This window comes from Neodiprion virginianus, chromosome 6 (assembly GCF_021901495.1).
Source record: "Neodiprion virginianus isolate iyNeoVirg1 chromosome 6, iyNeoVirg1.1, whole genome shotgun sequence".
Taxonomy (NCBI): Eukaryota; Metazoa; Arthropoda; class Insecta; order Hymenoptera; family Diprionidae; genus Neodiprion; species Neodiprion virginianus.
Genome location: NC_060882.1, coordinates 3742916 through 3760944, shown reverse-complemented (window position 1 = coordinate 3760944; position 18029 = coordinate 3742916). Strand labels below are relative to the sequence as shown.

At 44.6% G+C, this 18029-nt stretch overlaps 2 protein-coding genes across 8 annotated transcripts in view; one reads left to right on the top strand and one right to left on the bottom strand.

Moving 5' to 3' along the window:
- The window catches only part of LOC124306788 (teneurin-a), a 489347-nt gene that overhangs the window by 301290 nt on the left and 170028 nt on the right, over nt 1-18029 (top strand). The gene's annotated exons all lie outside the window — the stretch shown is intronic.
- The window catches only part of LOC124306797 (uncharacterized), a 156293-nt gene that overhangs the window by 11068 nt on the left and 127196 nt on the right, over nt 1-18029 (bottom strand). The window contains exon 4 of one of the 2 annotated variants that reach the window (XM_046767823.1): nt 2571-2680. In XM_046767823.1, the coding sequence (XP_046623779.1) occupies nt 2571-2680 (110 nt within the window). Of the gene's footprint in view, nt 1-2411; nt 2681-18029 lie in introns of those variants that run through there. The other variant, XR_006908685.1, reaches the window with a different exon arrangement.

Genomic DNA, 18029 nt, shown 5'->3' with positions numbered 1-18029 from the left:
CCGTCGAACTTGACCCACCCGACGTACAATGAATATATTATCATTTTATCAAGCGTCGGTACGTCCTTTGCGCTGCCTCGCTGGAAATGTTGGCTAAAATTTGTCTTTATTTACTTGGTCGAAAGCTGTGTTTGTTCGTAATTTTGAAACAGGAAATTCAGGGATGCGCGTACGAGTACTTGTCATGTTATTACACCCGTATGTATTACAGCTTTTTGCCAATATTCATTCGAGTACGAATTTCAACGGACGTATCGAAACTCGGTGAGAAAGACGAGGCTGTTTCTGCGGCCCCTCCTAAGTCCTGCGATCGGGGGGGAAGAAAATAAGACGAGAGAGTGAGAGATGAAAAAATTATTTGAATTATTATTCACTCCAACAGCGTACAGCCCCCTCCCTTGAAGGGAGACAAATGGTTTCATCTCTGGTTACGAGCGTGTATTATGTACCCATGTATACATGCCTGTTACATACATACAAGCACCCGAGAAAGAATTTGATCCGCAGAAATGTATGAGGTAGATACGCCTCTACTAATGAGCTAATTATCCGTAATGTCAAGTTCTCGAGGGGCTTCAAAGGGGAATAATAAGTCGGTCAGATTAACGCTTCTAGGGTTACGGTTCCGTGGAAACGCTTTTGAATTAAGGATGACTCGGGTTCGCCCCTGGGACTTCTCCTCGGGAATCTGGTACCGTTTCCAGTATATACGTCTATAACCGGTTGTTATATCAGCTGCCGAGCCCGCGCGCCATTATTATACGCTTACAAATAGATCATGAATAAATATATAATATACACAGGCGAAAGTTTCTTACCTTCTACGTTCGAGGTCGTCTTTCCTCTCTCCGTCTTTATTCCTGTACCTATACAGTCCGATAGCGGGAAGAAACGGTATAAAAAAAAATTATATAAAAATAAAAATAAAAAACAATACGCACACACAAGTTGGCCGGGGGAAAAAAACGAATTTTCTTCAAATACGATCGGCCGATAGAGGAAAAGAGGAGCAGACGGGGAGCGGAGAACTCTCGGCAAAGAATCGCATTACAATTTCGAAGCTGTGGCGCGCGTCCAGCCGTGGGCCATCAACGATAGAACGCAAAACCCTGGTAGATTTTTTTTTTTTTATTATTTTTCTTTTCCTCGATTTTTCTCCCTTTTTTTCCTCCTCTTCTCTCTGCTTTTTTCCCCGTTGCTCTCGTCCTCCTTATGCGAAGCAGAACAGACCGTCTGGAACTCAATGAAAACTTGGCGAATTTTATTTGCCGAGGGTATAAGGATAGGCCGCGCCGTGCTTCTTTTCTCTCCTTTTCACTCATCCCTTCTCTTTTTCCTTTCGTCTATCAGCTCTTCGTTCGAATCAAATTTCACGTCGAAAACTCACGCGCCACGAGACCTTTCGACTCCTGGTTGCAAGGATCCTCCTCTTTTTTTGTCCCACTAGAATCTATACGATTGACTGGGTCAATTTCTTAGCACCATAAATGAAGAGGGTATCATCCCTCGTTTCACAGGACTCGATACTGTTACAAAATTTTTTTTTTTTTTTTCTTCAAATTTGTTCATTTTACTCGACACTGTATTCATTTTTCAAACATCATATGCTGGATAAAAATGTGCGGTACAAAACTCCAAAGTTTTCGAATTCGGACTTTTCGATCAATCGTTTCGAATCTTGAACCCTCGATAATTCGAACCTCATCCAATGTTCTCAGAATTCCAAAATATACGAGTAGAAGAAAATTGAAAATCCCGCGGCAATCGACGAGCCACGAGTTTGGAATAAAAGCTTAAAATCACGGTGTAATTTAAGCGACTGCAAAAAATCACAATCACCGTTCATCCCTGATCGCGAATCCTTCTCTTCGCCGGAAATGAACCTGTTGCCGATGGTAACCTCGAGACGATCCACCCCTATTTATCATCCAAGTTACATGCACTCGCAGTCTTGCTTCGTGCGAATGTTACACACCCTTACCTTACGTACCCGAGGCTGCGCCCAACTTCCGGCTATCTCGAGGCTTATACCTTACTCTCTCAGGTGGCGTATAGTCCCCGAAGTCCTTGTAATCCTCAATTAACGTTCCGCGCACCTTCGGCTAAAGCTAACTATCTATGAGCCCTGGTACCCACCCACCGTACTCCGCGTTTATGCATCCTCGCACCATCGTCAACTTGTGCCAACTTTGATACACATATCACGGGATGCGCCGCCGAGCCTGCAAGCCAGTGGAAGTTCACTGCGGAGCACGCGTCTTGTTTCAGTATTTTTGTCAAAAGTTCTAGCATTTATTCCATTCGTTTCGTATAATGTCGAGAAGTTCAGGACCAATGGAAATGCAGGATACTTGGGTAGAGAGATGCTTTCCCGTATGCGGAGAAATAAACGCGGTTTTTTTAAAAGATCCAAATATTTTTATTACAAGGGCTTCTTACAGCAGGTATTTGGTCGTAAACAGTACGATAGCGTGGATAGTAATTTTAAATCTTCTAAATTGGTCGTAATTACAAAGAATACGAATATGTTGTATGTACCTTCTGCCGTCAAACCTACGTTGAAATCTTACCTGACAATAGCATATTATAAACGTGCGATCTCGGATGATGGATTTCTTCTTCTTCCTCGTCGCGAAGAGCAATGATATCGCTTCAATTGCGATATTATCGTAATTTTCGTCTGGAAATTAGGATACAAAATTGGATAAATATAATCAGACGCCATGAACCGAAGTGCGAATCGTTACTTGAGAATAATTATTGCAGTTACTCGAAGCATGCAAATGCCGGGATGGTTTCGCGGCCTCGTCGACGTCGACGACGACGACGACTAGGGGCTTCGATCGAACGACTTAATCCAATTTGTCATCGTTATACGGGGATAAATCGACTTTTCGAGATTACTCGCGTCAAGTCGGTACGATAATGAATCTAAACTTTGAGAATCCAATTCCTGATTCTTGTCTACAGATATACACGAGAACATTTGATACTGTAAATTAACATTATTTATATACTTTCTTTTGAATAGAATCGACGATGGCACACGCCTGCGGCAACTCTCACGTGTATAAATAATTATGTAAATGAGCGATGATAGTTCCACGATGTATGAAGGTACACGTACAAGGAAAAGAAAAAGAGGAGCCAATGAAACACTGTTCTTTTCCCCGAATCGTAGTCTTTGATAAATAATTCATAACGCAGGATTTTGATTCCCTTTCGTGTTTCTTTTTCTTCCATTTTTTCTCATTATCTTTTTTTTCTTTTTTTTTTTTTGACACGCAGGTACCTTGTATTTTCAAGGTGTCGTCGTCGAGGCTTGATATAGCGAGAGGTGAAACGTGTGTATATATCTCGTCGTAATTACCCAAACTTTCTCATGCACAGCATTTAGTAGTGAATTTATCGTACCTCCGGCACTGCATGCGTCCGGGACGACTTACGAGTCGGTCGGCGCGTCGATGTTCCACACAAGTTCCGTATTTAAAACGTGTGCCCACTTTACCTTATAAACTAAACTCGCGAGCACGACATTCGGGACAAATCGATTCGACACGGCCGTGTCGGGAAAGGCGCGAACGGCCGTCATCGGTCAGAAAAGCTGCCTCTGTCGCTTCTCCGTAATTGAGGCCTGCTGCTTCCCCCCCTCCTGCCCCTTTGCTTTTCCCTTTACCCGGTATCTCGATTAAAGACACGATCCGCCACGGGCGCGAAGCGGCGTCGTCGTGAATTCGAATTTTCGACGCCCGTCATCGCTTTGCGATCTCACGTGCGGAGCCGCAATGCGATCCCGGGGGTTTGACCGGGTTGAATCGTCCGGAAGAAGGGAAGGGTTGCGGTTTGTCGAACCAAAGTTCGACCTCAAAGTGGACTTTCCGGTTTCTCTCGCCGCGCCCCTTCGACCCGTCCGCAAGGGTTCCTAGTCCTTCTAAATAACAAACCCGTATGATGGACGTCGACCCGTTTTCACCCCCGCGGAGAAAACCGACGCGGCGACGCCGGAGAAATTCAACTCGAGCAAATAACTCGGCTAATTAACCGAATGTCGCCTGTATACCTATACAGGGTATATGCATACATGTATAGCCGATATTCCATTCGACCGACACGACACCTCAACTCCTGAAGCGATCCGAAACTTTACGGTTGTGTTAATCGATCGGAATTGTTTCCAAAATACCGGATTAGGCATCGCGATCGTAATCTTAATTTGAATTATTTTTACAACTGGTAAATCACTTGTTGCGTGTAAACTTATCTTTGAATTTCGTATAGTCTGCAGGGGTTGATTTTAGACGAATAGAAAAAGCGGGCTCCAAATTTTTAGAAAGCTCTGGACACATCGGCGAATTGAAAAATCACGAAAACTTGTATTTTTATCTACGTTAAGTACACGATGCGATTCGGTTGAAAATAATTCATCATCCTCGATTCTACCTAGCATGAGGGAATATTTTTTCTAAAAAACTATACAACCGCATGAAATATCATCGAGCACAAATTCCATCCATCATTTGCGTGGAATTCGTTCGAGCAGTGAAACATCGTCGAAAATATGAGGTAAAAAATTTGCGACTGCACCGATGTCAAAAAATTAATAGTCCGAACCTCGGTTGAAATTTGTAAAAACCGCACTAGCAAGACGACGTCGCAACGTACCGCTGTATCCATTTTTTAACGGTTTGCTTTACCTTCCATTCCACGGGTTCGGGATAGTGGAGGGTACTCTCGGGAGAGTATTTATCTCCGTGACAGAGAAGGATAAGAATATATCCCCATCGGGTCGCTGAGTGTGTGATACGGAAAGCTGGCAGGCGGCGGGCACCGCGTTTATTCCGGTTTGACAGTTAGTGGACAAATTGCTTTTTGAAAGCTGCCCACTCCCTCTCTCTCTGTCTCTCTCTCTCTCTCTTCTTCAGCTTCCCAATCGCCTTCTCCTTTTACCGAAGAAGAATTAACGATTCAAAATTAGCTTTAGGTATCGGCGATTGCTCCCCGCATGATCGTTGTAACGAGCGACTCCTTGGTGGGTCCTGCGTGAGGGGTGAAAAAAATAAAACTACCCAGTGAAAAATCGGGCAATGTAAACATCGTGACAGGGGTCCGCGCGCTGAGCGATGCGTTCTTAATCCGGATCGGGCCGCGGCCGCTCCTCCTCGGCGTACTTAATTATCGATCTGTTCCACTCGACTAATTATTTCTCCGTGGCCGATCCCTGGGAGCCGAGGATTCCTCGCCCCGTAGCAAATCGCCACGGTCGAGTTTCAGGGCGGAATCGGGATGATCCAGCAACCGCGGCCAGATGGCTACACGTATGTACGCGCGGACGCCGATTACCCGCGGTGGGATTTTCCTCCCTCTAGGTATATAAATTTTAAACTCCGATGTAATCCCGTACCCCGTATCCCTGCATCTCCCATCTGCCGATCGCTCGATCCGCCTCACCCATCGCCGATCATCCTCGATCTCTCAACACCGCAGACGCCGTAACCTAGTCGCGAAAATATTCCTCGTCCTTTTGCGCATCCCTACGACGGCCCGCTTGCAGGCTATGCCGGGTTAAGTGACAATTTAGATGAGCTGATACGGGGTGAGGGGGTGTCGGGATGACTGCCGATCATCGATAACCATTCCGTAGGCTCTACGTCGGTTGGGATTTCGCGGTTATCGTTGAATAGCGATGTGGAGGAAAAGACATCGTGGAGATAAATGAAACGTTGTTGATCCCCACGTTGCTGAATGTTACGTATATTTGTAAGATTTTATAAGGAGTTGAGGAAGAATGATGGAGAGTCGAGACGGCAATGTGAATACTCGTCATTTTATTTATGCCTGGTATGTTTTACCCGGAGATTTTACTAGGAGAGACTATTTTTGTACTAGGAGTTCAACTTGATGTCCGAAAAGAAATTTTGGTCAGCTAGGAATGATAAATTATGATATGAACAACAAAGAAAAAAATTAATATCGGTAACTGCACTAGACTTGTGGTAAACGGAAATATAAATATGTGGTTACCAAAATCACATTCATTGATTCTCCTACTGCGTTATGCGTTTTGATAGTACATCTGAGTAATAACATCAAACAAACAAGAACCGAGAAAACGATGATCGTATTTACGAGTAACACGCCAGTTTAATCGCGAATTATATCGAGTTGATCTTTGATATCGTTGGATTCAGTCAACGTAAAGAAGTTTATATTCGATCATATTACTCAATAAAGTTGACATCGCATACAATTCAACACTCAAGTACCTACGTATTTCAAGTACAGTCACGAACGAGTTCAGTGTTTCCTTTTTTTTCTTTTTTTTTTTTTTTGTCATTACAACTGTAGTAAATGAAGTATCTTCAATTTAGATGAATAAAAATTCGGTGGCAAATCCTGCGTGTAGTTGGCTCAACGCCATGGCTTTGAATGAGTCAACCTTCACCCTTGACCCGTAAGTAAAATGATAATTTTCAAATAGTACAGCAGAGTCCCGAATCAAATTTTTCCCAGGAGAAGGGGGCAAATTGTCCTGATTTGAAAGTATCCGAACGGAGACTACAGACCGCGTTCTGTAAATATATTCGATTCGTTGTTCGTTATGTCCTGCGTATGTGTAGAATTACGAAAAATACGGGTGTGCTTCTGGCAAAAAAAAAAAAAAAAACTTGTAAAAAAAGCAGAAAAAGAGAGGGAGAGAGAGAAGAAATGATGGTTTGATTCAATGGTATCGAAATGAATTAAAAAAAAAAATGTATTTCATGTTTTCATCACTTATTTGCCTGTGTTTTTCTCTCTCTCTCTCTCTCTCTCTTTAATGCACCTATATATGTACACGATATTCGAAACGAACCCCCCCCCCCCCCCCACATCCCTCTCAACGTACTCACGCACCAAGTGTTTCAATCAAACGCACATATTGGCTTCGAGATGAAATCAAACCCACGCCCCCGCTTCGCTTTCTTTTCCAACGATATTGGTGAATCGCGATGACGCGTTCAATGAAAAGCAAAAAATATTTTTGATCCCACGTTTTCTCTTCGTTCGGGGATTTTTCACCCCTCTGAAAATTCTGTGAAGCTTTTTCATTTTTCAATACAGGTACTCAAAAGAAAGAGAATAATTTATATTTAACAAAGCAAGGAAGAATGTCGCGGAGAATTTATAAGAATTAGAAATAAAATAAACGGTATTGTGTAACGATACAATCATCGGTATTTTTAACGTTAAATACTGAAACATTCCGCGTATATTTACGCGGTACAAAAAAAATTCTTCATCTCGTCTACCGTCAACTGCTAATTACACTTGAAACGTAGGTGCACTTTGAAGTCTAGTTACCGATGCCGGTTTTATTTTTATTTTTTTCCCTCCCCCACTTTTTCACCTCCCTGTTTGACGCCCCCTCACCACGTCATGCAAGGGTTGAGTGTAACACGGGCTATCCAATTTTTAGTATACTGTATACCCGTGTAACAGTATAAGGTATATACGCGGAGTGTGAGCTGAAAGCGGCGTAGACGGTAGTATTTTCGAGGGGAAACTAATTTTCCGCTCATTTTGTTAATTGTAACTTTAGGCACTTTGTATAACAACAAAAAAACATGCGATATAACGCCACCGAGTCATCTCGCAAAACCAGCTAATTACATTCAAAGAGTAGAACTTACTTGTACTTCTTAGGATCGTAAACCTATTACGGATAATTAGCTTGTCTTTGAGGATGAGGAAAAAAAACAAAAAGACAATCAAAGTTTGTCATTATTCATCACAAAATTATACACGTACGTGTTTGTTGGTTGTGGATAATGAAATGTAATCAAAAAATAGACCACCGACTAGTACGAACGTTTGTTAAACAAAAAAACTTGCAACCAAAAGATCCCCAAGTTTTTCGCACGCGTATAACAACTCGCGCAGTAGCTTTCTCGCGGCTTGAAGAGACGCGGCTAATCTTGATAATGCTGGAACTAGAAAACGACTCGCAGAGCGACTCTCTCACCGTAACGCTTCGCGAATACGAAATGCTAAGAATCTGGCGTTTGAGCATCATCCGCGGGTGCAACATGGCGGCAGGATCCGAAAGCCTCGGTGTGCTGGACGCAGGTCCATCCTTTCTGATCCTGCAGGAGCAGCAGCAGAAGCGTCGCGACGCGCGGTGCGGAACATTTTTTAATTAAACTTTGTCGCGATATAAAAGTCCGGCCGTACAAAGAACCTTTGTGCTGAAGGTATGGTATACAGCTTCACTCTCGGTACGAGGAGTAAGGCGGCTGAGATTTCATTTATTTTTACTCCGCGTTTTTAACACCGCTGAGAGTTAAATTGTTATAATAGACGCGGCGCGGCCGCCGCCACGTTGTAGAACAGTCATACTCCAACCTCGTTCAAATTCCACGCTCAACTCGCGTATTTTACAGACGGTGGGACGAAGACGGCATCACGCGGGCCGCGTCGTTAATCAGCGACCAATTGACGCAACCAATGATAACCTGAATGTGCGAAATTAACGGTGTATCGCAACACTGCGGCCGACCCGCGATTCCCCGATAATTGGACGTCGCGACGCTGCACATTATGTATATGTACAAAACGCACCGTTTCAACCTGACAAAGGGTCAAATGTACGCGTCTGCGAAGCTGTCGCGATATCGAAAATATTAAGGGGATGCCCTGGTCGATTTCGACGAACGACGTATATATATTTCCAAATATCGAAGTCCACGTGTATCAAACGCGGAAAAAGGGCTCGACGAACCGATTCTATGAGCGATTCGGAACAAAACCACTCCAACACGTTTTCACAGTAGAATTCATGCCATTTCTTTATTTCTGCGTCAAAGGAAAACGCATGATTTTATTCGAAATTGCGTATAGAATGGCACTGTTGAGCCATTTTTAGCGTTTGAGATACGTGGACTTCGATATTACGAGATATGTACGCCAACGTGGAAATCGACCGTCAGGGCATACCATTGAGAACACGCCGAAAAATACTTTACACTTTTAAACCCACTTTTTGAATATTCGAACGCGATCGTGTACAAATATTCCAAACAGATGATAATCCGCGTGAATAACCGGAAAGAGCGCAGCGTTCGTTTTCTCGTTCCTTCTTTAATTTAAAAAAAATTTTTTTCCTCTTTTTCAACTCTGCTGTAATCTTGTCTCCGTAAGTTTTTAATTTCCATTAAAATGATATAAGGTTGTACTTGAAAATTGTTCGAGAGAAGAATTAATCTTCTAGCTTGCTCTTCAGACTCTTGTGTAGTCGGGCCGGGAAGATTAGAATGACATAAAAACCGTTTCAAGCTGCGCACATCGTCCATAGTTATAGGTATACGTAGGTACCCATAACCCAACCTCTGCCATATCAGGCACGATATTATAGTTACGGAAATGTCGTGCACATGCCTACACCCAAAAGACATTAGAGATTTGAGTGTGTGCCTCAGAATGTCGAGGTTCGGATGGGACGAGGGTTTAGGTGAGGAAGGGTGGCAGGGTGAGTCGGATGTCATCGTGCCATGCACGCGCCGACTCCTAGTACCCGATAAAACGGTCCATTTGTAGGATAAGGATCCTCACGCGAAAGGGAATTGATCATTCCGCCGCACGCGATCCCGACTAGCCTCGCAGTTCCGGCGGCGCAGATTTTGCCATCGTACCTCGGTCGAAAATGAATTTACTTTCTTTGATTGTATCTTTTCCTGGCCGCGTTTTTGGCACGAGAAAAAAAAAAAAGAAAAAATAAGAGAAACAACCGTTTGCAAAAAACTTGCGAAAGGAAGAGAAAAGTTGAAAGTCGCGACGGCGGGGGTGAAAATTCCTGTTAGGGTGGGGGGGGGGGGGGGGGGGGGGTGAGACGTTGCTTCTTGTTAATTTTTCTTTCATGCTAGCTGCGTATCGCGTTGTTTTCTTTTTCGTTTTTTCCATCTCCCAACAAATTGTTACGTACGTGTGTATTTATGTTACCTACATTCGCGCATGCAGGGCTCGATGCCGGCGAAACTCGAGTCTCGGCATTCTACGGGAATCCGATCCTGCCGCTGCCTCGCGGTCCCGTGAAATTAAAGTTGCGTTGCATTTCAGAGTCTTGACGGCAATATTCTTCAATTATACATCGCGGGAAGAGAAGAGAGGCCGTATTAGTGGGGGTTGAATATTGCAAATAAGAGCTGCACCGCGATGCCGGCGAAAAAGACGAACCGCCGCCTTTCATCCCGAAGCTCTGCGGAGTCTTCGAAGAATATCGCAGAAGCCGGTTGATGGGACTCGAAGATTGAGAGACCAAGGAAGGAACGGAAAGAGAAAGAAAAAGAGGCGAAAGAAAAGCACCGGCAGCTAGAGAACCTTGTCGAAAGGGGGAGGGAGAAGGGACTGTTCAACTTTGAGCCGAGCTTCGCGATATGAAAATCCAGCCGCAGTTTCCTTTGAGATTTCACCTGCACCCCGGACGTGTGCGATACGTTATATCGCTTCCACGTATTATTATACATAATACAGGTGGAGTGAAAAGCCCCGGCGCAAGCACCTGCGAAATTCCCGAGGCGATTTCATACCTAAGGTGAAACCCGGCTACCTAATTTCTGTCCTTTCCCGCGGGTCGTTGGTTCATATCGTTAATTGGGCGTGACCAAGGGACGTAATGTTTTTAAATTACCTTGAAATAACTCGTAATTCACAACCCTTTGATGTCGGTAGCTCGCTTAAAACAGAGTGTAATTCACTGGCTGCTTTCTCGAATGCGAATATTCCTCGCCGAGTCCTTTCGCGCTGCTTTATATGTCGGACCCAAGTCGACGCGTACCTATTGCACCCACGTACAGTGGGTACCGAGTGCCGGTTTACGAGGAGGGAGCTCGAGAAAATAATAATTATAAAAGAAACGAAGAAAGCGTCGGGGAACGAAAAAATAAACGAATTGAAAGGCCGGTGATGGAATTCAAACGTAGGAGACTCGCTAAACTGCGATTCAGCCTCGCGACGGTATGTGAAAAATTTTTGAAACAAAATCAAAATAATACAATTGGTAAAACGATGGTAAAATCGGTCCAACAAACTTGTCTTATACAGATGTACCGAAATTGTTGCAGATGATATTCTTCGAATATATTCAAGGCAGTATAGCAACTCATTACCGAAGTATTGAGCTTTACAGATTCACGAGCCAATACGAGTACGGAGCATTGGACCAAAGACGATATTACGAATAGGAAAATTGACCAGATTGAAGTTCGTAGCGTTAATGTAACGAAATAGACAAACTAAAATTATGGTTTTGAAAATTTACAACGACTTTAAAGTATTTTAATTTCTAAAGCCTGAATTCACTTTGCTTGTTGAAAATAGATTACTCAATTTGAAACGATCCTACACTTGCGAAATAACGATTTACCCTAAAAACGAACTCCGCTCTCTTGAAAATTGACCTTATGACTTGAATTCGACCGAGCTGAATTACAAACATTTCGAACGTCGATCCAGTCAAAGAGGATCGAGGTCTCGGACTAAAATCATGGAAGGCCCCGCCTGTCCTTGGGCATAATCGTAGTTACACAGCCACAATCCATCGCAATTACGTACAACGGTGGAGGTATTGCGCACACGTACGAGGCCGTATACGGCGGGCATATTTCCGCGTATCAGTTATTTCCCTCGCGTTTATGCATGTGTGTAACCGGACGCGTACGTGTGCGCCATTAACACGTCTGACGTGGACGTACGTGTGGCTGTTAATTCATTCCGCGAGGTCGCGCCTCGCCGCGTGGCCGATGTACAATTTGATTAGCCCCGTCCTTAATTGAGGAATATTCTTAGCCCCTTCGCTTCCGGCGCGTACCTAAGCCGGATACCTACATGTGTAAAGAGCCGCCCACACCAATCTATATCGCACCTTCGTAGGCCAGGCACGTAACGTGTCGCGAACACTCCGGCGACCTCGCCTAGAAACCGGCCTGCGGAGAGACGGAGAAAGGGTTGCAGGATGTACTAAAATTCGGTTACATACCGACCTAGGTGTGACGGCGAAGGGAAAAGCGAGAGGCGGCGACTGCCGATCCATTATAAATGACAATTATTTTCGACGCGGCTTTACATCAAAGAGATTCGTTAATTTCTACGACTTCTTTCGCCCTTTCATGTTTCACAAACTCGGAGATATTTTTCTCTTACTTCTTTTATTCACATTTTCTATTTTTTCCTACGTACAATTACAGGTTTTTACTAATTTCAATCTATAATTCATACACCTTCCCCGAAGTTTAACGAATTATTTCACTGGTAATTTACACGGTTTAATAATACAGAAACTCTTAAATTACACCGACTAACTTTGATTTAAATCCAATGTTTGTTAATTCTCTCTTTCGCTATCATTATACACACGCTTTACCTTGGCGTGAGAAAATTCTGTCGCTGTCCGACCAACGCAACGCTACCAGTACCTACGTAAGATTAATCCAATTTAACTATTCCGCCATGCGAATAATTTAGAAAAAAAAGAACGCTGCCTGGAGTCACGTATATTCCCCCCCCCCCCCCCCCTCATTTCGTTCATCCTTTTTTGTTTTTTTTTAACACATGTATTCCGTTGTGTTTGATTCTTTTTTGTTTCGCATGGCGCAGATTTTACGACCGTTCTTTGCGGTCAGAGAATACGGATTCACTTTAGCTAATTGCATTTACAAACATACTGAAATTCTTTCTATCACGTACGCCATACAATTTCGGAGTAATTATTCTTGAAAGGATTAATTTTCGACGTGACAGAAACGCTGAGAGTGAATTAAAATTCTTTGTGTAAAAAATTTGCCTCTCCAAAGATCTATTGGATGTTCAAAATCGACGTAATTGTGAAATTATTCAAAAAAAGATATAAATTATTCTTCGAATATTCGTAATTTTATTATTACATGGCTTTTCGTTTCTACCGTAAAATTTTTCCGACTGTATTATATGAATTCGTAAAATCTGCTCGTGCAAATATTGATGCTTGTTCGTCAACGGTGATTTGTTTACCTAAAGTAAATCATACGTGGTAGCGAAATACTTGCCGGGATGAAAAGTAAAATAGAGACGCGTCGCACGATCATTTTATACCTATACCTACACCTACAAGTATACACACCCCGTATCAAGTCCGCGCCATTAACTATACAAGGTAGCGGAAAGTTACGGCCGGTGTAATATGCACAGTTCGTAATTATTTGTATTCAAAACGCGGCCGCCCCTTTCATCCACTTAAACGCGTGTCCGGGGATATTTCATGCACGAAATATATGTTAGCGTTCCCCTGAACGCGGAATAAATCGGCCCCGCTGATCTCGCCCCCGCATCGCCGTACTTGAAATTCCGTCCTCGATTCTGCACGCGAATCCTGTCTCCTGCACTTCTCCGTCCTCGAGGGTGTCTCGTTTTCATTTTTTATTTTTATTTATTTTGTTATTTTTATTTTATTTTTTTTATTTTTTATTCACTTTACCTATTCTTTCCAAACTTTTTTCCTCCGCCGAATGTGAAATTCAAAGTCATTCCGCGTCGTCTTTGAATTGTAACGAAGTATACACACGTATCACTTGTCGTCGCGACATAATTCTGGTCAAATTTCGAAAACAGCGTCGATCGCGTAATTCAGGGGGTTGAATATTTCCTCCCCCAGTTGCCGCGGCCGTCGCGACGCCTTTTTCCAATAAAATGTAACGCGATTCGACAGCCCATAATCTCCACCGTACCGCCACGCCGCGTAACCATCGACGAAACGCTGCCAGGTGCAACGGCTGACGTCATCCCCCATCACCCTCGCTACGCTGCATCCCGGACCAACCCCTGCACCCCCGACACCCGCGCCACGATGTTACACGCATGTGAAGTATATAGATCGATATTAGGCGCCGTAAGGGGGATGGAAAACCTACCCTGAACACACTCTTTTCTACACCGTAACAAAAATATACTTGGTCGGCTCGAATTTCGGCCGAGCTGACGTAGAAAATTTGATCTAGAGAGAAAAAAAAAAAAACAACGTACGACCAGTACCGTTTCGGTACTCCCCGAGAAATTTAGCTCGCGTAATTTTTCGCCAAATTTCATCCAGCTAACCAGCGCGTCGAGTATACGTCAAATACTCGCGTTACGTACCCCAGGTATGCTAATACGTTACATACGTATCCGTGTACGTGCCAGCCATTATACGTAGGCATGTATCTAGGGCGGATAGTACACGGATCCTAGAGGGCACGAGGAGCGTAAGGTAAAACTGAAACGTGGGCGAACGACAGATGGGTCGGGTAAACCTACACGTAGGATATACCTACGATACACATGCGATCCGATGAGGGCCTGCGGAGGTGTATCGAAATCGGTAATGGAAGTTGGCATTGTTTTAGATTGCAGGGTATACACTGCAGGCCGGGGTATGTGCACAATGAGGACGAGGGCGCTCTCTCTCTCCCTCTCTCGTCGACGCAGTGCATATTTATTTATTATCGGTGACGATGATCCAGGATGGCAGACCCATCCTAATGGACAGGACACGTTTGCCAGGCTCGAGGACCATCGACAGATGGCCCCTGTACTAGGTACTCTCACCTTTCATTACTCATCCGCGTTAAATCAGGGCCGTGGAAATCCCACACTCGACGAATCACAATGCAGCGAATTCCGATTGCGGTTTTAGTCGATCCGAGTTAATACGCGTTTCCGACTTTTCCACGATAATATACCTTTATAATTTCAATCGCGCGCATCAACGATATCCTCGCTCTCGAAAGCCAGACAGTCACCAGATTTCTTTGTTCCGCAAATTTTACCCTCACAGGGACGAGGAATAATTCGACACTTTGAAACCAAGGCAAAGCGTTCGCTAATCGTGTCTACGATTCTTCTACAACACGTCTACGTTCGCGTTATAATTAATGACACGTTGCCAAGAAGTCAGAGCCGACCGCGGCACGGCTTCGCGTTTAATCACGATAAGATAAAACTGCTGATCCCGACTTCAGCCGGCCGAGCCGAGTGGCTGGCCGGTTCGCCGCCGCTTCTGCATGAGCGATGATCCTTGTATTTCCACCGCATTTGTCATATCTCTTCCATCCCTCGCGTACCCGACACACGCGGATTCTATCGCACAGTCGTACAAATGCAATAATACCTACCACCACACTCGGCTCGGTTCTCCACCCTAGCCGTTCTCCGCTCTCTCGTCTTCGTCCCCTTTTCGGTCTCGTTTGAGCAACTGTCACCGGTACCGAATCACCCCGCTGCACCGGCGTCTTCCCGAGGTTTTGATGAGCCAGGATTTGGCCGGAGTCCAGGATACGAACCTGCAAGTCCCTGCTAACGCGGCCCGATTCCGATCTGCGAACCTCTGCACTGTTTCTTTCAATTTCCAACCCCGGCCTCTCGTCTCTAGTCGTCCCTCTTCGCGACAAACTTCTCTCTCTCTCTCTCCCTCTCTCTCTCTCTCTCTCTTTCTCCGACACCTCCCACGCACGTGTCTTACCTACGTATAACGTAACGTGCGAGTGACCACCTCTAATGATAAAAATCACCGCCACCCCCCCGCGGCTCCTCGAATTACCGGGTTATTAAGAATCGTCGGTTATAATTTTTCACACGTTTTTCTAAGCCACGACCGTCATATCCAGTGACCGGCGTTGCGACTCAATCAGTTTCGCGACGGGAGTCGGATCCGTGGATGCAGACCTCGATGCGTATACACGTACGCACATGCCAAAACCATTTTTCACCACGCATTAGCATCGGGACGCGTGTCGGGTTCATTTGTCAACCCCTACCGGTGTGCCCGTATACGGGCTTACGGTGAACCCGGCCTCCGCACATCGCCCCAACTGCAATTCGGAACGACGCGCAATGCGATGCGTGTAACAGAGACACCGGGTGTGTACAACGCGAGGAACAAAGTGTCGACTTGCACCGGGCGCCGACAGGAATTGATCCGTCCCCGGAACCATGCTGTTTCGTATAAACACCGCGACACGTGTCCTCGACGTATAAGGATTTCTGCGTTGCAAGCTCTTCCATTTCCGAAGCTTGCGATCGTCCGACGATACGCGATACGTCCACGCACCCTGAGGAAAGTTGACGCATCGAAACACGAGCTAAGAACACCGGGGGTCCCGACGCCCGGGATATTAGCTCTTAAAATTGCTCTCCTTGTTACTCTCCGATACGTAGTAGAAGGAAAGAAAAAGAAAAAAAAAAAACAAAAAACTCATTCAACCTCTACGTCCAAAAGTCACCGGATTCCCACGCCGCTCGGCCGCTAATGGATAACGGACTAAATGATATGCGTAAGGTTGTGACCGTCGTTGAGCGAGAACATTGTGCACGAAACGAAAATAAGTGTGCCGGTGTCTTTGTTCCGTGAAGGTGAATTACTTCTTTAACCCGAGATTATACCTGACACGTGAATACAATTAAAAATGAGTAATCGATTAGATTTACACTCGCGATATTCGGACAATACACTATCGAACAATAATCATAAGTCGCGCCTGTGGGTTTGAAGTACGATCTTGTTCGATTCTTACTTTATAACACACAGGATACAAACTGTGTAACCAAAGAATGATTGAGATGTAAAAGGAGGGAGAATACATGCATGATTGAGATGTCGCGAACGATTTAGACGACATGGAAATAGGATCAGATATGGAAGTGTGCGGTATACGTAGAGCTTGAATCCGTTCACCCGCGAAGATTATAAATATGCCTGACAATATTCGGGCGTGATCGAAGCCGAAGGGTCGCGAACGAGAAAGCCGCGGTAATATGAATGCGTTGAAAATCTGAAACGAGATATCTAAATCGTGACGATTTTGATCGACATCGGCGTGTTTGTCCCGCGCCTCCCGCTCTTCCGGATGAAGAAACACACGCCCCTCTTTCTCTCTCTCTCCCCCCATCTCCTTCTACAATTCTCCCTCTCGTCGTGATGGGGATTACGAGGGGACGATTATCAAGGATTTTACCTAATATATTCGGCGTCGCCTGATAAAGTATCACATGAATTACGGGGATGAGATGGGGAATGAACGGACGACGAGGACGAGGACGAGGACGATGAGCGCCCTCCGCGCTCTGCTGCATCCCGTCGGGGTTTTCGACGACGGTCACGTGGCGCGGTCTGCCAATGCGGTGAAAATTTATTACCCTCGATGCCCGGGGAGAATGATTTTTGAGGCTTTGATCGTTACGCTCGATTATACTATACGGTAACATTCACCTATTCCGCCTCCTGTACTTTTCTCTGGAACGTTTCAACAAAATGGAAAAAAAAGAGAGAATAAAAATTCTGATCACGTAAACGAAAAATAATCATTACCATGTCGTTAGCGTGTTTTTGAAAAACTTTTCCCGCACAAATATCGCCATGTATTACACATTATCCCATTGTTACCTTATTGCCGTTATACCGTATGTGTATACCATAAATTCAACGATCTGTATTCTTCCATATCACCGAATCCATTCGTTTTTCAACAATCACCGCGGTTTTCACTAAATGGAGAATTTCCCATTTCCATAATGACGAGTCCGTAAAGTCGCGACGTATAATTTTGTCGACCGAAAATTTTGTGCAACGCGACGTCGGCCTCGGCGGCGGTGGCAAAGGATGCGATCGTAAATTTTGATCAACTTTAATCGTCTTTAATCCGTAAGAATTAAAAGCATATGTCGGCGCGAAGCGAATTGTACAAAATTGCCCGATCCCCGTCGACTCCCCCTTTCGCCCCCCCTCTCGCCCCCTCGACCCCCGTGGCGTGTCACGTTCGCTTTACAGGCTCATGCATTTATATGAGAACTATAAAGTACGATCTGTAATGCACGCGTGGCCGCCGGGCGAAGAATTTCTCATAATTACTCGAAGGTGTCTCCTGATTGCTCGTAAATTTCGACAAAAAAAAAAAAAAAACGAAATGAAAAAATTACTTATACACGGTACACAAATTTTAAAATTTTACCAAGTTTCGCAACGCGTGCGGGTAAACGTTGAAAAAAAAGAAAAA